This window comes from Pteronotus mesoamericanus, unplaced genomic scaffold, assembly GCF_021234165.1.
Source record: "Pteronotus mesoamericanus isolate MK-2021 breed Mesoamerican mustached bat unplaced genomic scaffold, CSHL_Meso_final contig_25, whole genome shotgun sequence".
Classification (NCBI taxonomy): Eukaryota; Metazoa; Chordata; class Mammalia; order Chiroptera; family Mormoopidae; genus Pteronotus; species Pteronotus mesoamericanus.
The window spans coordinates 972,146-991,603 of NW_026555105.1; the positions used below are offsets into that span (position 1 = coordinate 972,146).

Consider the following 19,458-nt stretch of genomic DNA (forward strand, 5'->3'; position numbering starts at 1 on the left):
GTTCTTCTACTTTTTTTTTATCCTCACCTGAGGGAAGGGAGGGAGGGAAGGAGAGAGAGATGGGGAGAGAAACATCAATATGAGAAACAAGCATTGATTGGTTGCCCCTTGGCCATGTGCCCTGAGTGGGGACTGAAACTGAAACCTAGGCGTGTGCCCTCACCTGGAATCAAACCCATGACCTTTTGGTTTACCCAACGATGCTCCAACCAACTGAGCCATACCAGCCAGGGCTATAAATATTGTTTAAAACAATATTCCTTACTTATTTTGGCTACTTGTTCAATATCAAATATTAGGATAAAATCCTTAGTGAAAATTCAGCCTAAAACAAGAAAAACGTCTGGGTATCGCATTGTTTATAAAATACCACACATCTTTTGTGTATAGTCAGGGTGAAATGTTATGAATAAAAATTGTAGGATAGTCAACTTCAAAAGGTACTGTGTGTTTACTGTGGTTGTTTCTCGTGGTTTAAGATAATTACTCCTAGCAAAAGGAAAATGTCTGAAGCCTCAATGATCGTTACTGGTGCAGAAAGGTACACCGTGAGAAGTCCGTTACTTTTAATCAACACATGTGAGTTCTACAGTCTTGTAAAATTTCTATCAACTGTTATTATATTTTAATGTAGACATTTTTTAATTCAGGGATATCCTGGGCATCATTTACCTAGAGGATAAGGTAGGGACATAAAAATTGAAAACTCTGAACCACAAATGTCTTCTAATTGTCAAGAAATTTCAAAGGCCTAACAAAGGTTTAGTGGGTATTGACATATAAATGTCACTCAAAATATTAATATCCAGCCTTAATAATTTATTGTAATTTAAGCGGGAGCGGCATAACGTAGTGGATAAAACACTGAATTAGTCATGCCACCTGGGCTTGTTTCCCACTCCCAAGTGTGTACTTGCAACAGATTGTCCTCTAGCTAAGTTTAGAACCAGTTTCCTTTCCATAAAATGGAACTAAAGTTTGTCTATCTCATCAAGTTGTTTAGAGGTTTAAGTAAAAACCATTCATTCACATGATGTTTGGACAGTACCTGGTACATACTAAGAGCAAATGGAAATAATCTGATACTGATACTAGTTGCTACAAGCATCATCTTATTTAATCTCTATGACAATTTAATAGTCGCCCTCTGTTCCCTGAAATCCAGTTGCCCACTGGGCAGTTGTCTAATGTCCCCAGGCTCCTCAAACTTAGCAGTTCCAAGGTAAATTCATCTTTTCCACACCTCCCCGCCACCTTCCCACCAACTTTTTTCTCCATTTCTTACCGCAGTAAAGGGTATCCATATTCACTTACTCATCAAAACCAGAAACCTGGGACCCACCTTAGAACCTCCCTCGTTCGCCTTCCTCATCTAAAGAGGATCTCAATAACAGCAATATACAACTTTAAAATCCCACAAATGTACCGATCCTTTGTCCTCCCTTTTAGCAACACCGCGAAGAGGAAGAGTTAAACCACCACTGCAAATGATGAGTTCTGCAGAAAAACCTGGTGTTTCTAAAAGAGCGGAAAATGAAGGGGACCATGCGACGTCATATCAGTCTAAATCACCCGCAGGAAGAAACAGAGATGATACCGACAAAGTAACTTGACTTTGAAAGCATTTTATAAATTTTTTTCAAGTTATTGTAGAAATACATATTATGCTCACTTCTTTCATAGGCAGCAAACATCTCACTTTAAGGCGCTGCTTTCTTTCCTTTTTTTTTTTTTTTAAGATACCATTTGTTGTCCTTGAATGTAAGGTCATTGTCAGATACAACTCATTTACTGTGCTGACAATAAAATTTAGGACTATCCATTCAATATGACTCTGATTTCTACATTTGGTAGAATGGACTTACAATCTTTTTTTTTTTTTTTAATCTTCACCCAAGGACATTTTTTCATTGCTTTTAGGGGCAGGTGGGAGAGAAACATCAATTGGCTGCTTTCTTGTGCATGCCCCAACCGGGAATCAAACCCCCAACCTGGGTGTGTACCCTGACAGGGGATTGAACCCGTGACCTTTCGGTCTATGGGATGACACTCCAACCAACTGAGCCACACTCACCAGGGTGTCATTCTTTATATAAATTAGCGTCTGCTATAGGGACGGTTCTGCTATATAAATATGAAATACAAGCGGAGCTTGTCATTAAGTATCTCCAAGTCTAGCATGGGACTTAGACAAATTAATAAGATCTCTATAACATTGTATAGGTTTTCTCAGATGCACCTATGGGATGCAGTAGGAACCTAGTGGAGGGGCTGGTGCCTAAAGCCAGAGCTGGAAGGGGTGGTTGAAGGTCAGGAGAGGCTTTTTAAGGAGACAGGGAAAGAGTTATTTTTGAAAGGTAAATAAAGGTAAACAAGTGGATATTATGGACAAGGGCATCATTCCAGGTAACTGAAGGGACTTTGCAGGGAATGGATAAGAGGAAGTTGTTCCTTGGAGAAGCAGAAGGTAATCAGAGATACAGATAAGTCTGTAGATAAAGAACACCTAGAAGGTTAAGTTTCCGGAAGTGTGAGGGTGCTGAACCGCTCCTGGGGATGAGGTGGTGTCGAGGGCTCAAGGACAAGTCAAGATCTGGAGCCGCTACTGAGAGGCAGTGGAAGGGTAAGAATGAGTGCAAGTGTTAGGCGCTGGGGGCGGCAGGTAAGACGTTACCTGTGCAATGACCAAGGCTTTACAAAACATTTACTGTTTCATAATTTTCAGCTTCTCTATGTGTATTAGTGAGAAGTCAGAATAAATACACGTTATCAGATCAAAACAACAGGAGGTGTTCCTTGGAGGGTCTAGAAATTGTCAGTTAGAGAGGAAGATCGAATTATTTTACTAGCTATGGAGAGATCAGAAAATTTGTAGCATCTTCTGCCTCCTCTGCAGTGAAAGTTATCTTATTGTAGTTTAGGATAGGAAATATTCTAACATGGGCACAACCTTAATGAAATACAGTTGACGCTTGAACAACACAACTCTGAACTGCACAGATTCGCTTGTACATGGATTTTTTTCCCAATAAATACTGTAAATGTATTTTTCTCTTAAGATTTTCTTAACATTTTATTTTTCTCTAGCTTTATTGTAATAATATAATATATAATGCCTTTAGCATACAATATATGTATTAATCAACTGTTTATGTTACCAGTAAGGCTTCCAGTTAGCAGTGGGCTGTTAAGTTTTGGGGAAGCCACAAGTTACACGCAAATTTGACGGTGTAATGGGTTCACCTCCCAAACCGCGCCCCCCCATTTTTTAGGGTCAACTGTAAACAGAAATACTATCTAGCTTTTAATAGCAAGGCAGATTGATTTTAAAAGTTTTAATCTTTAATACTCTGACTTTTAAAAGTTGTTTTCATGTAATACCTTAATTCAAATTTACATTAACATGTCTTCTGTGTTTATAGCATATCAAAACTGCTAACGTTGTAGAAAAGACAGAAAATAAGGACATTGAATTCCTAAACCAAAATTTTAGTAAGTACTTTTCAGTTTAATCTCAGGCACGCTTATAAAAAATATATATACTTCTCTCTATTCTTCCCTTTGTCTCACTGCCTCTCGTTGATTTGAAAAAGAAAGATTTCTAATAAGTGTATTCGGCTTTACTCAAGGAACTTAGAGTTACAAGGAAATATAAAACAGCCTCTGTTTCCAAGTAGTTTGGTTTTGAGAGGGGGAAAATGGAATCAATTTCTCCATCCCAGTATGTAAACCTTGATCAAAATGTATACCAATTTTACTTTGCCAATTGCATGAAAATACCATAATTTTTGTTTTATTTAGATGAACCTCAGTATATGGTTCCTGATTCACAGGCAGTAAGAAAAATAGATAAATCTATGTAAGTATGAGAAAACCCATCAGATCTTTCAGCATATATTGTTACTTTTAGATGAATGTAACAAATTTTTTTAAAAAAGGCCTTTATAGTCTTAAAATATATTATTGCTTGTAGCATTGACCATCTCTCAAGTATTATGGTAGCGCACTGGGGAATAGTGTATGTTTTGTCCATATCAACCAACATAACTCCTTTCAAATTGAGACTTAAAACGAATGAGATTTTAAAAATAATAAAGTATGAATGTAAAGGAATTTAAACTAGTTTGGGAATATATAAATACAGTAGCAACAATAGAACTTTTTAACCTTTAATCTGCTCAATTCTATGGTAAATTTTAACTTTCATAATGACTTATGAAAATGCTTTCCTACTTGATTGTTAAAAAATTGCTATCAATAAACATTGATAAAACTTTTAAAAATCAAAGTCTTATGTCAGTCATAGCTAATGTTTTGTGCTACATTAAGCAAATGAATTCACTTTCCAGGTTTCCTGGTGTTTCATACAACAGTCATGGAAATAAAACACCCTCTAAGTGGGCATGTTGGACACCTGTAACAAATATCAAGCTATGCAATAAGCAAAGAGCAAGCGCTTCTTCACAAGGAGATGCCCTTAATCAAGGTGAGGCGCAACAGTTGGCCCTTGAACAACCGGGTTTGAACGGAATGGGTCCACTTATATGCAGATTTTTTCCAATAAATTTTGTGAATGTATTTTCTCTTCCTCATTATTTTCTTAACATTATATAATACACATTGCATACAAAATATGTGTTAATTGACTGTTTATGTTATTGGTAAGGCTTCTGGTGAGCAGTAGGCTATTGTTAAGTTTTGGAGAGTCAAAAGTTCTACGTGGATTTTTGACTGTGTGGGATTGGCACCCCTAGTCCCATGTCATTTGGGGGTCAACTGTAGTTTGTATGTAACAGTAGTTCATGAAAATATTCATTTCTTGAAATGTTTGACAATATCTTTGGTTTTAACAAATTTTATGCATTATCAGTTTATTAATTTATTAAAGATTAATTTCCTTTTCCCACTAGATGTTGCTATCAACAAAAAAATTACTAAACAAAAATCATCTTCTTCATTATCTGATGATAACTCCGAAGAAACAGGAAAGGTGGACTATAGGAAAAAAATAATGCAGCATAACAAAATAGATAAAGCAGAAGATGACATTCGCAGAAGAAACAATCAAGTAAATCAACATTCAGAGCAGAAAAACATTGAAAATACTGAGCAGAGTGATTGGCATATTGAATCTGAAACTACTTTTAAGTCAATTCTCCTAAATAAGACAGTTGAAGAATCTCTCATCTATAGAAAGAAATACATATTGTCAGAAGATATGAATACTGCTCTTTGTGATAAAAGCCCTTCTCCTGGTAAAAGCCTAAAGAGTCATAGAAAATCAAGGAAAAGATTAATGTCTGAGCTTGATTCCTGGGAACGGAAACAAAAAACAATGGTAAGCTTTCAGTGTGTTTTATTTCTGCGTACCCATAATATCCTACTTTATAACATACGAAAGTGAAGGCAGCTTGATTGATCACCGCAAATTAAACACTTGTAACGCCTAGTTCTTTAACACAAACTCAGAGTCAGGGCCTCCTAAACCCACGCACCTCGCTCCAGGCCTGGCTCTGATAAAATACACGCGCCTGCAGGTGCATAGCCGGTATGTACCCAGGTACCGCATGAGTGAACCCTGGGTGTGAGTTTTAGTTCTCTAGTTACATTAAATTTTCTGTTATACATTTTTTAAAGTTTACAGGTGAAATTAATTTTAGTAATGTATTTATTTGCAGTTACAGTTGACATGCAGTGTTACATTAGTTTCTGTCCTGTCTCTTCTTGTCGGGTCTTAAACCATATACTCTTTTAGGGAAGGTTCATTTTCACTACATTTTAATCAAGCCAAATAACCCTTGTTTTCATTATGGTAGTCTTCAGAAGGTTAATAGGGAAAACTTTATTATATACTAAAAATATATGAACTTAAAAAAGGTTAAAATAGTAAACTTTATGTTGCTATGTTTATATTTATGCTGTATTTTATTAGAATTATAAAAACCCATATGCCTGATTCCCAGAAAAGTGGAAACAGCATCAGGAGAACTTATATCTTTAAGAAATATTGGTAGAGTTTTCTAAACTTTTGCAGATAATAATTCTTTGTAGTTCCAGTTTTAAAAATATTAATACAATTTTCTATAGAAGTTTTAGGTATACAGGTGAACAGTTCCCCCCGTCATTAACATCTTGCATTCATGTGGTACATTTGTTACAAATGATGAGCCAGTGTTGATACATTATGATTAACTAAAGGCCATAGTTTACATTAGAGTTCACTCTGTATTGTCTATTCTGTGGGTTTTCACAGATGCACAGCAACATGTATCCACCCCTACAGGATCAGACATAATAGTTTCACTGTCTAAAACTCCCTTGTATCCCGTCCCTCCCTCCTTCCCTTCCTTCCCCCAAACCCCTGGCACTCATCCTCCTTTTTACCAGCTCCATTGTTCGGCCTTTTCCAGGGGGCCGTACAGTTGAGATCACACAGTATGTAGCTTTGCAGACTGACTGCTTGTACTTAGCAGTATGCACTGACCATTCTTCCATGTCTTTCTGTGGCTTGACAGCTTGTCTTTTTATTGCTGAATAATGTTCCATTGTATGGATGAACCAAGGTTTGTTTATCCACTCACACCTTTTGAGGGACATTGTGGTTGCTTCCACATTTTGACAATTATGAACAAAACTTTTATATGCATTTGTGTGTAGGTTTTTGTGGGCGTAAGCGTCAGTTCATTTGGGAGAACACCAAGGACCATGATCGCTGAATCACATGATAAAAGTGTTTCGTTTTATAAGAAACTGTCTTACACAAGTGGAAAAAGTGGCCATGCCATTTTGTATTCCAGTAGCAATGAATGAGAATTCCTGTTGATCTAAATCTTTGCCAGTATTGCCCTGGGTGGTGTGGCTCAGTGGGTTGAGCACAGACCTGCACACCGAAAGGCCATTGGTTTGATTCCTGGTCAGGGCACATGCCTGGGTTGTGGGCTAGATCCCCAGTTGGGAGTGTGCGAGAGGCAGCCAGTCGATGTGTCTCTCACATATTGATGCTTCTCTCCCTTTCTCCCTCCTTTCCCCTCTCTCTAAAAATAAATAAAATCCTAATAAATAAATAAATCTTTAATAAAAGTGTAAGTCCTTGCCAGTGTTGTTTGTTGTGTTCTGGATTTTAGCCATTATTACAGGTACTTAGGTATCTCGATTTAATTTGCAGTTCTCTAGTGACACATGCTGCTGATCATCTTTTCATATACTTACCACCTATATCTTTTGTTGAATTGTTGATTCAGATCTTTTGCCAATTTTTTAAGATGAAGTTCTTTTTCTTATCGTTGAGTTTTAACACTTTTTGGGTATAATTTAGATACAAGTTACTTATTAGATATGTGTTTTGCAGTTATTTCTCCCAGTTTGTGGCTTGTGTTTTCATCCTCTGAAACAGTCTCTCGCAGAGCTGATGTTTTTAATTTTAATGAAGTCCAACTTACCAATTTGCTTTTTCATGGATTGTGCCTTTGGTGTTGTATCTAAAAAGCCACAGCCAAACCCAAGGTCACCTGGATTTCGCCCCCCCCCCCCCCGTTATCTTGTAGGAGTTTTCTAGTTTGCATTTTATTTAGGTCTATGATCCATTTTGAGTTAATTTTGTGAAGGATGTAAGGTCTGTGTGTAGATTTTTTTTTTTTAAGCATGTGGACATCAGTTGTTTCAACACCATTTGTTTAAAAAGACTCTTTTCTCTATTAAATTACCTTTGTTCCTTGGTCAAAGATTAGTTGACTGTATTTGTGGACTTATATCTGGGCTTTGTTTTGTTCTGTTATTCTGTTGTTTACTCTTTCATCAATACTACACTATCTGATAACTTTTTAGTAATTCTAAAAGTAGGGCAGACTTACACAGTGTCAGGTCTCCAACTTTGGTCTCCTTCAATAGTGTGTTGGTTATTCTGAGTCTCTTACTTATCCACGTAAACTTTAGAATCATATTGTTGATAACCAAAAAATAACTTTCTTGGATCTTGATTACCTTGAATCTATAAATCAAATTGGAAAGAACTGACATCTTGACAGTACTGAGCCTCTCCATTTATTTAGATGGTGTTTTATTTTTTGTGAGTCATGTGGTTTTCCTCATACAGATCTTATGTATTTTTTAAATATTTATGCTTCATTCCATTTTGGGGGGTGGTAATGTAAAGGGAATGTAATTTCAAATTTCAATTGGTTGTTACTGATATATAAGAAAGTGATTGGCTTTTATCCTTTTACCATATTAAAATTGCTTTTTAGTCCCAGGAATATTTTTGTTGATTCTTTAAGATTTTCTACATGGACAGCAATGTTATTTGTGAGCAAAGACAGTTTCTTTCTTTCCAATCTGTATACCATTTATTTCCTTGCTCATCTTACCGCATTAGCTAGAACTTCCAGTATTATGTTAAATAGGAGCACCAAGAGAAGATGTCCTTTCCTTGTTGCTGATCTTAGTGGGAAAGCATCTAGTTTCTCTCCGTTAAGTATGATGGTGGCTGTGTTTTCTTTTTGTAGAGGATGTTCCCCTGTAATCCTAGTTTTCTGAGATATAGGATTGAGGCAATTTTTTGGGGTCATCTATTGATATGATCATGATTTTCTTTATCCTATTAATATGATGGATTACATTCATTTATTTTAAAAAGTTGAATCTTGCTTACCTGAAATAAATTCCATTTGGTTATAGCAGGCAATTATTTTTATACATTATTGGATTCCCTTTGCTAATACTTCATTGACGACTTTTGCCTCTATGTTCATGAGGTGATATTGGCTTCATAGAGTGAGTTAGAAAGTATTCCCTGTGCGTCTGTCTCCTGGAAGATTGTGGGAAATTGGTATAACTCTTTCTTAGGTGTTTGATAGAACTCACCCATAAACCTACCTAGGCCTGGTGCTTTCTGTATTGAAAGGTATTGATTATTGATTCAATTTCTCCTCTGAGTTTTTGTAGAATTTTAAGGAATTGGTTCATTTAATCTAGGTTATCAGATCGTGGGCACAGAGTTGGTCACAGTATTTATTAACCTTTTAATGTCAGTGTAATCAGTAGTGATAGCCTCTTTCATGTTTGATATTAGTAATCTCTGTCTGTTACACCTTTCTCTTTTTTTCTTAGTTAACCTGGCTAGAGGCTTGTCAATTTTATCAGTCTTTCCAAAGAACCAACTTTTAGTTTTTTGTCTCATTTTTGTTTTTCCATGGATAGAAACTTTTAAAAAGTCTTATCTACAGAGCACTGCGCACAGATCTTTCTACATGTTAAATACGACTTATCCCGACTTGCTTTACTGCCTAACAAAGCCCAAAATAATTTCTGATACCCTTTAGTTCCCTTTGTGGTTCTACACAGAGCCAGATTTTTAAAAAAAAATTTTCAGCCACTGTTTTCATTTAAAGGTTAACTTGTAGAGTTTTTAAGTAACTTATAAATTGTTTCAGAGAGAAAAGTCAAAAGAGAAAGCACTTAATAATGCAGCAGATTCCTTGATAAGCCAAATTAATAAGCGATACAAACCAAAGGATGATATGCCGTCTACAAGAAAATTAAAGGAGTCTTTGATTAACAGGTATGTTCTTAAATTTTAGACATGAATATTTTTCTGACACACATAACTAAATTATTTCACACTGTTTTAAGGTTAATTTTCAACACATTAAAATAATGTCATTTCCCATTAGAAAACACAGTTATTTACTTTTATATATAGCAGCTGTTTAAATTAGAACTAAATTTCCCATTAGACATTTAAAAGGCTAGCTCTTTTCTTCTTACAAAATGTTTTTATAGGATGCCTGTTGGTTAATTCACATTTACATTTATTCTGGTCTTATTATAGGGCAAGGAAGAAATTATTCTTATGGCAGAACCATTCCATTTAAATTGTTTGGTACCTCCTGCTACATGAACTGACTATTATTGTTGCTGTTTACTATTAGTGAAGTTGAAAAAATATGAGACTAGTGCTGTCACATTTTAGTTATAGCATTTTTTGAATATGGACTTAGTAACCTTACGTAAAATTCCTTTTTATGAAAAACATTCTACTGATATTTAATTGCTTTTATAATTTTGACAAAACTTTTTTTATAGGGGTTTTTCAAACAAATCCGATCTACAGCTCAGTAAGGTAGGTGTCATTTATTTACTACAGCAAATATGTGTGTGCTCACGCTTTATGATCATGGACTATAAACACTAAAATAGTGGTAGGAAGGATTTAATGTTTTGGCATATTAAAAAGTGGATTAAACTACTGACATGTTTAGTGGCAAGTACTCACAGCAGCCCTCTAATCTGCTTTTCAAAGCAAGTGCTCCATTACATATGCGTGTGATACTTTTACTTTTTGGTTCATGATTCAGCATATCTTTATCTCCATTTTTTTCTAGCTACTTCTCTCTCTCCTGACAATTAGATACTTCTTAAATCCCTATTTTTGTTAAAAATGTTTACTTACCCAGGCTTAAAATATCAATTATCTTTTATTTATTCCTCACAGTTACTTTCTCCATTTAATTTCAAGTTTGGAGATTGACCTTTTGTAAGTTCCTCTTGAATCTTCCCGCTCCTGCCTATTCCAGCTCCTGTTTTTCTGGTGTGAGTTCTAAATTTCTAATCCCTGGATTACTGCACTAGCCTTCATGTCAGTTTTATTGCCTCTAGTATTTCTTTGTGCCAGTTCATTCAGTTCAGCTGTTTTCTTTCTAAATTGCACAGCTTCAAGCTTGTCATTCTCTTGTTCAAAACTTTTCTTTGATCCCTGTTGCTTATTGAACTGAGTGTGGAAAATTAGTCTGGCTCCCTAGTCTCTTTAAAAGTCAGTCTTGTTTCCTAATATTTAGTTTCCTGGCATGTTTGGTGTAGCTGAAATATAACTTGAGATTTCCTGAAGTGTTCATTTTCTTTTTCTTCCACCTTTGGAAAGACCTTGGAACTGACTCAGCAGGCTCTCACCTTCTTTTCTGATTGTGAAAACTTTATGCCTCCTTGAAAGAATTACTTGAGTCTACCTTCTTTACAAAAACTTCCCAAGGTGCCCCGATTCAGAATCCAAATGATCAAGAATTTTGAATCTGCACAGTAATGTCTTTTACCTTTTTTGGTATTTTCCTCACTATTGCAGTTCTTTATTTTTTTAACACTTCAGTCTTACCAGAGTGTAACTGTTTAGAATCATCTTTTATCTTGTACGACACCTTTGCTCAGTCTTGTACCTTATTTAATATCTTTGCTCATTTTTATATCTTCTGTAATACCTAGCACACATTGGCATGCAAAAGATGAAATGAACAAATATATCTGAACACTGGTAGAAATCATACTAAGGTTAAGTCAGATAAAGTGATCAGAGAAGTAATACAGTGAGAGAGAAATTTTTTGGAATAACACAAATCTATATAAAGTAGCCAAAAAAAACTCCCTAAAAATTAAAGGTTAACCTGGCCAGGTGGCTCAATTAGTTGGAGCACTGTCCTGTGCACCAAAGGGTCGCAGGCTGGACTCCCAGTCGGGGCACATGCCTAGGCGGCAGGTTCCATCCCTGGCTGGGCACACATGGGAGGCAACGGATGGACGCTTGTTTCTTCTCTCCTTGCTCTCCCCGTCCCCCCTCACCTTTACTCTCTCTCCAAAAGCAATAAAAACATATCCTCGGTGAGAATTAAACACAAACAACTACTTAATTAAAAATTTATTTGACAACTTCTCTGCCCTCACTACTTTTTGATGAGGTTGAATATATTTTGAGCAGCAGGCTACAGGAGTAATCTTACACATATTTCCCCTTAACAGTCCTAGTTGATTAATATAATTTTGAGTCTTTCACATGAGATTTTACATAAACCTTAACCTCTCCCAGAGTTTTTTTATTTAAGGATTTAAAGCAAATGAGTGTGGGGAAACAAGTGCTTTGTGTGTGTGAGATTCTAGAATCACTAAGATTCAATTTGTAAATACCAGTGAGGTCATTTTACCTATGTAAAAGAAGGTATTTGATTTATAATACTTCCCATTATGTTTTTAGTTAATACTGAAGTCTTCAATATTTTTAACTATGGATATGTAATACTATTATTTAAATAATTCACATTAAGGAACCTGTTACAAGTGTAAAACTTATGTTAGTAGAAAAACAACTAGAAAATATATGAAAATTTAATTGCATATGTTATTTGCCAAGTGTAGGAATGTACAAGTTTGAATGGTTTTATGTAAACTTTTGTATTTAGGAAAAAGTTCAGAAAAAAAGTTATAGACAACTGAAGACTACTTTTGTTAATGTTACTTCTGAATACCCACTGTAAGTAATTTTTTATAAATTTTATAATTTTCTTCATATTTGAAGAAAATAATTATATAATACAGTTAACATTTCTCTTCATTTTTACAGGAATGATGTCTATAATTTTAATTTGAATGGAGCTGAGGAGCCTATTATAAAACTTGGAGTAAGCTAGAAATCTGTAGTTATTTTATATTTAATTTTTTTTGTATTTATCATGCAGTCACTAGAGTGTATATCTTTTATTTCCACCCTTATAGATATGCTTTAAAATATTTAAAATATATATTCTTTATTTTTATTAAATGTAGTGGAGTAATATTAGTAACATTATGTGAACGTCAGGTGTACAACTTTGTAGTAAAACATTTGTACAGTCCATTGTGTGCTCACCACCCGAAGTCTAGTCTCCTCCCATACAGTTTTAAATATTTTAAAATTTCTGTGGCACCGACATAGGTGTATGTGATTTCCTGCAAGTCCTCTGGACTGAAGGAGGGGAAAATGAGTACTTGGGACATGGAGGGACTCAGACTGCTTCACCAAGAAACTCACTTTTCTTAGATACAATTTAAATTTTTTACAATTGTTTTAAAATTTTAAAACGATTATTTATTTTATTTTTAGTATATTTTACAGTACTAGCTTTCTTAAATATGAAACCATTTTAGTAAGCTTAGTTTTATTGTCACATCTTATGGCTACATGAAGTGACAGAAACTAGACTTTGTTTATTTTAGTTTTTGTTTACCTTATTTTGACACTAAAAAAATTTTTAATGCTTATTCACAATATAGATCCAGGAATTTCAAACTACAACTAGAGAAGCCTGCGTGGATAATTCAGTGAAATCGTAAGTGTTTTGTTACAATTAGTTGGATCAGACTAAAATACACTTATCTCAATTGTCCTTTTTCTTAAATATTTCCTCCCAGTTTATCTGCGAGTTTTTAATATATGAAAAGAGTGAATTAAAAGGCTATTGTTATGATTATTGCCATTATGATCCTATTATCTCAGCATTTATAGTTGAATCACATGGAAGTTGGGGCACAGACCCTCCATGTAGTTAAAAATTTGTATATAACTTTCAACTCCCCCAGAACTTAATTACTAACACCCTACTGTTGACCCAGAAGCCTGATTACGTAAATAGCTGATAAACACATAGCTTGTATGTCATGTGTATTAATAGACTGTATTCTTACAGTAAAGGAAGAGAAAAATGCAGTTGCAGTATTGAAAATAATCTGTGTATAAGTGAACCTGTGTAGTTTAACAGTCAACTGTACTTCTAAAATTAATAATGCAGATTCTGTGGACTTTTAATACTAGTTATATATCTTACATGAGAAAGCTGAAAGGATTTAATGGTATTTTTATCTAACCTTGTAACTTCATAATTAACTGAGGTCAGAGAGGAAAAGTCACTTAGCCAGCATTATATAGTGAGTTAGTAGAGGGTAAGGCTGAAAACCCAGGTCTAGCTGTCTAGTGCATGCTACCTGAAGAAAACAAGTACTTACAATAAAAATTAATTAATGCATACAATAAAAATCAATTAATGCATATTTTTGTTTAAGGGTTGGTTTAAGGAATCATGATGAACTTGAACCGTCTCTCAAAACAAAAGATAAAAGAGTAAGTTATAATATCCTGATGTCCATTAAAACTAGAATTTCTTTTGAATAACTTTCCAATATCAAAGGTTATCACAGAACTGGAAAACAGAAATTGGACCATTTTTCTCCTCAGAAATTGTGTTCTCATTGTGACTTTCCTAATGGTCTCCGAGCTACTGTGATCACCTAGTGATACACAGGACAGCTTTAGTTCCTTCCTTTGATGGGCACAGGTTATGTTTCTTTGGAAGTAAGCTGTTCTGATTTAACCTTTAATTAACAACGACACTGACAGCAAAATACAAGTCTTGCTCTCTGATTTCTGATCTAGATGTCCAAGCAGCTTGCTTGGATGGGTCCCTAATGCCAGCTAGATTGGTATGCTAAAAGCATGAGAAGTTTTTCTGGTTTTTTGGTGGACTTTTTTTTTTTTTTTTTTGGCCAATCTTACTTTGCATGATATATAAGGCACAGTTCTTCATCTTTTACAAGGATTTTTTTTTAATAGATTGTAACAAGGAATAAAAACAAAAACCTGTTTAGTGATACTGACACAGAATACAGATGTGAAGACAGCAAGACTGACGTTAGCTGGCTAAAAGAACCAAAATCAAAACCGCAGCTAATAGAATACAGCAGAAATAAAGGTGTGAAGAAGAGACAGAAAAGTGGGAAATCAAGTAAGAAATCACTTCATAGAGAAATGCTGCAAATGATTTCACTGTTTCAGCTATATGAAATAATTTGTTGGTTGATAAGTATATTTTTGTATGTGGACAGTATTTTTAATGATATACCCTTGTGAATAGGAAAAAAGAGTGAAAACAAATACGCAAGCACCACCATGGTTTTGCTTTTTATTATTTTGGGTAATATGGTTATATTTATATTGCTTCTTTACAATGGGGTCTTAGGGATATAAAATGTGATTTATCATAATCTTTAGGTCATGGCCTACTCTCATCATTTGTCTATTTTTGGCCTTGTTATGCAGTTATTAGGTATTTATTGTGATTAATATATTAAATACTCATGAACCCAACACCCTTAACAAAATCAAAGCTTGGATAATATCTGCATCCCCTGCCCCACCAACACACTTACTTTTAAAGAATTCATATAGATGCAATAAAAATAAATTGAAAGGAAAACAATTTTCTTGCAGAAATATTTTGCCTAAATCTCACAAAATGTTTTCCTAGCGAGTAGCTTCTGCTTTCTCTAAGCAAATCTCTTGATGTTTACTAAAACAGATTTTATATATCCCATTTTTAATAGAAAACAACATAACTCTGAGCTATTAAACTTATATTTAAGGAAATCAGCTTTTTTATTGTTTTATTTTTCAGTTACAGTTGACGTACAATATTACGTTAGTGTCGGATGTCCACTCTAGTGGTCAGGCATTGTATCACTTACTGCAAGACCGCCCTTATCAATCTAGTACCCATCTGACACCATGCATACTTGTTAGACTATTACTGACTATATTCCTTATGCTGTACTTTACATCCCCACAACTATGCTGTAACAACCAATTGGTACCTCTCAATCCTGTCACCTTTTTCACCCTTCCCTGTAATCGCCCTCTCATCTGTCAACTGTCACATATTTTTTGTCTGTGATTCTATTTCTGTTCTGCCCTTTTTTTAGATTCGTTGGTGGTTAGATATGTATGTATTGCCATTTTATTCATATATTTCATCTTATTTTTTTCTTAAAGACAACTCTAACATTTCGTGTAAAACTGGTACGGTGGTGGTGAACCCTTTAGTTTTTTGTCTGCAGAGTTCTCTGTGTATCCTTCAATTCTAAATGACAGCTTTGCTGTGTAGAGTGATCTTGGTTGCAGGTCCTTAGTTTTCATCACTCTGAATAGTTCTTGCCAATCCCTTCTGGCCTGCAAAGTTTCTGTTGAGAGATAGAGCCTTAAGGGAGCTCCTTTGTAGGTAACTGCTTTTCTTTTGCTGCTTTTAGCATTCTGTCTTTAACCTTCTGCATTTTAATTATCATGTGTCTTGGTGTGTGCCTCTTTGTGTTCATCTTGTTTGGGACGCTCTGTGCTTCCTTGACTTGTCTGTTTCCTTCACCAGGTTAGGGAAGTTTTCTGTCATTATATTTTCAAATAGGCTTTCAATTTCTTTGTCTCTTCTTCTTGCAGCATCCCCACGGTGCGAATGTGGTACACCTGAAGCTGTCCCAGAGGCTCCTTACACTGTCTTCATTCCTGGGGCTTTTTTCCTGGGAATCAGCATTTATTTTATTTCAGGGTAAAAATAACCAGTAGTGACCTGTGGGGTGGGACAGGAGTGATGGCTTAAAAAGAAATAGAGACACAGAAATGAAGCATTGACTGTGTTTAGAAATGAGGCTGAATCTTGAAAACAGGTGAGAGGCAAGTCATATATGCATGAGGAAAAGCAGCAGCAGAATTATCATATATAAGAGACACAAGTATGAAATAGCATGTGTTCAGGGAACACAGTGCTGCAGTAATTAGAACATACATTAAACATGTGGGAAAACGTCCAAAGGTGCAGCTAGACCTGGTCATAGTGAGTGGACTTTGAAGCACTGGAGAAATGCAAGATTCACATGTGCTCTGGGAGCTTACAGTCTAGTGGAAGGATGGACAAATAAAGGCATTTATAACAAAGTAGAAGATCAGAGATCCTGGAGCAACATGAGAGGTTAGAATACTATAGTCAGTAAGTACTTCTGAAGTTGAACTTAAGAGTGAATTGTTTAAATGGCTGACAACAATGTCTGAGCTGTCTTACTGCCAAGAGTTGGGGTTCTTTCTTCCAGAACCTCATGGCTTCCTTTGCTTGGATTATCCCACTTCTTAGGCTTCAGAGAATATTTAGGAAGTTGAAATTGTGCTTGAAAGGCAAAAAAGGGGATTAGGGACTAAAGCTACTTCCAAGAATGTGGATAAATCTTAGAAACATAATGAGTGAAAAATAAAGCAAGTCATAGAACATTACTTATGACATGATTCTGTTTTATAGAGTTCGTTATATTGTTTGGGGATACATATCCGTGAATTAAAACTTTTTCTGAGATCAAATAAATGAGAAACAGATTTCAGGATAGTGATTACCTTTCAGCAGAGGAGATATGGAGGATCACAAAAAATACACATAAGTAAATTCAATGTTATTCACAATCTAGTTCTTAAAACTGAATGGTAGAATCATGGGTATTAACTTTATAACTTACATATTTTCTTATATGCTTAAAAAGTTTTACAATATAAAAAAGGGAAATTAATTCATATCAAATATTATAGTTCAAGTTATCAATGTCCACAGCCTCAAATCATCTTGAAATTTAAAGTTAGAATGAGTTTAAAGATATATTCTTATTTTTTCTATGATTTTAACATATGCAAAACCATTCTAATATGTTTTAATGCCAGTTTTTATCCATGAAAAATTTAACCTTATTTTCTTAAATTGCAGGACCATCTTTGGAAAGGGAACAACCAAGATCTAAAATGGTAAAACTTGGAAGTTTGTGTTCAGAGATCCCTTTAAAAATCATTTTTCTCCTTGTCATGAAAAAATTTGTCATCTCATAGTTTTATCCTTGTTATCAGTTACGTGTTTCCCATGATTTAGTGTTTGCACCCGTACTTTTACCTTCTGCCTTTTTGAATCATGTTAGTCTGTTTTAGGTCTATTTTATCCCACGCTGATAGGTATTTTTGATACCTCTTTTTCTTGTCTTTTCTCTTTTTATAAATCAGGCCTCTCAAAGATTTAATGACAGGGATGGAAATGTGACAGAGAAGATATCTGGAATGGAAATATAAAGTTCAGTCCTTTTTAAAAAATATATAACTAGGAGTTTGTGCTTCTTAACCCCCCCTGCTTTGGCAACCACCAGTTTGTTCTCTATGAGTTGCTTTGTTTCATTTTGTTTTTGAGATTCCATATATAATTGAAATTATATGGTATTTGTTTTTCTCTGTTCAATTTATTTCACTTAATCTCTAGGTTTACCCATGTTGTTGAAAATGGCAAGATTTTTCTTTTTTTATGGCTAAGTAATATTCTGGAATATCCCAGTCTTTTAAAAAATTCTGTCTCTCCAGTCATTTTTAAAATATTAATGAGGAATCCTTTTATTTCTAGAAATACTTTATGTAGGTGTTATCACAGTTTCAATTTTATAGCAAATAATTTGTATTTCTTGTAATTCAAATATTGATATAATATTTAGGAAATTTTCTCCCAAAGGCACCCAAGAAAAACATCACCAAAAAGGCAGGTGAGATCATTCCAGATGGGAGAACCAGACATCCACGAAGAGCAGCAAACACCAAAAAAAATTATAAAGATCTCTCAAATTCAGAATCAGAATGTGAACAAGAAGTTTTACCGCCATTGAAAGAGAAAGTGCTAGTAAAGGTAAGTAGAAACAATTCGGATTAGGAATTTTTAAATGCCTTTTAAAATACTAAATATAGAATATATTTTTGTAAAAATGTTAATTTTTTCTGTTCACTTTTTAAGATTTAACCCTCTATAAGAAAACATATGTAAATTATAAAAATTGATCCTTAGGTAATATGTTAAAATTTGCAATGAGTTGGCATTATTGTTACAAAACCAGTGTGTGACTCTAGCAGAATTATAACTTTAATATCCTTTTTGCCCCAGCTGGTGCAGCTCAGTGGATTGAGTACCAGCCTATGAACCCAAGGGGTGCCAGTTCAATTCCTAGTCAGGGCACATGCCTGGGTTGCAGGCCAGGTCCCTAGTAGGGGGTTGCATGAGAGGCAACCACACATTGATGTTTCTCCTCCCTTTCTCCCTCCCTTCCCTGCTGTCTAAAAAATAAATAAAATCTTTAATTAAAAAAAAAGACACCGTCCTTGAATTAAAGTACTTGATCTTTCCAAAATTATGCTTCAGGAAAGCGCACACTGTTAGGAAACTGTGGATCTCCCTTGACTGAAAGTAAAAATATGGGATCTGAGGTTCTTGTCATACGCTGTTCCATCGCTGTCCGTCCCTGACACTTCCCTTCAGCCTTGTAGTGTTACAGACATCCCTACCCACCTGTGCTTTAAAGTTTATAACAAAGGTTAACAAAAAATAGCGTTAATAATGTGCCAGGTACTATCTGAAGTGCAAACAGCCCTCCTCTTTCGGTGGTTCAACTTAAAATTTTGTGACTTTATGGTGGCGTGAAGTGGCATCAAGTAGAGCCCATTCTTCAAGTTTTAAACTTGACATTTTCCCAGGCTAGCGAGCCACAGCGCCCGGGCAGGCACGTGGTTGCCAGGGTCTGCGGCCCACACCGCCATGCGCTGTGCTGCCAGCGCCTCTTGGATATTTCTTTCTGAACACAGTTAAGGTGGACTAGACTAACGAAGTTCGGTAGGTTAGATGTCGTCAATGCATTTTTGACTTAACCGTATTTTCCACTTACATTGGGTTTATCGGGACCTATCTCAATGTAGATCGAGGAACATTTATACCTTACAGGATTTTTAAAAAGAAAATATCTTAAGTACTATAGCGACGGCACTATTACTGACATCTTATTTTACAA

At 35.1% G+C, this 19,458-nt stretch overlaps 1 protein-coding gene across 1 annotated transcript in view; it reads left to right on the top strand.

Annotated features, from left to right (window-relative positions):
* SYCP2 (synaptonemal complex protein 2) overlaps positions 1 to 19,458 on the top strand; it is a 48,803-nt gene that overhangs the window by 20,598 nt on the left and 8,747 nt on the right. The window contains exons 17-31 of the mRNA XM_054573339.1: positions 480 to 579; positions 1,450 to 1,604; positions 3,423 to 3,492; positions 3,802 to 3,859; positions 4,350 to 4,486; positions 4,911 to 5,338; positions 9,429 to 9,556; positions 10,081 to 10,117; positions 12,219 to 12,289; positions 12,380 to 12,437; positions 13,069 to 13,124; positions 13,855 to 13,912; positions 14,402 to 14,573; positions 17,358 to 17,395; positions 18,138 to 18,308. Of these exons, the coding sequence (XP_054429314.1) occupies positions 480 to 579; positions 1,450 to 1,604; positions 3,423 to 3,492; positions 3,802 to 3,859; positions 4,350 to 4,486; positions 4,911 to 5,338; positions 9,429 to 9,556; positions 10,081 to 10,117; positions 12,219 to 12,289; positions 12,380 to 12,437; positions 13,069 to 13,124; positions 13,855 to 13,912; positions 14,402 to 14,573; positions 17,358 to 17,395; positions 18,138 to 18,308 (1,737 nt within the window). The remainder of the gene's footprint in view (positions 1 to 479; positions 580 to 1,449; positions 1,605 to 3,422; positions 3,493 to 3,801; positions 3,860 to 4,349; positions 4,487 to 4,910; positions 5,339 to 9,428; positions 9,557 to 10,080; positions 10,118 to 12,218; positions 12,290 to 12,379; positions 12,438 to 13,068; positions 13,125 to 13,854; positions 13,913 to 14,401; positions 14,574 to 17,357; positions 17,396 to 18,137; positions 18,309 to 19,458) is intronic.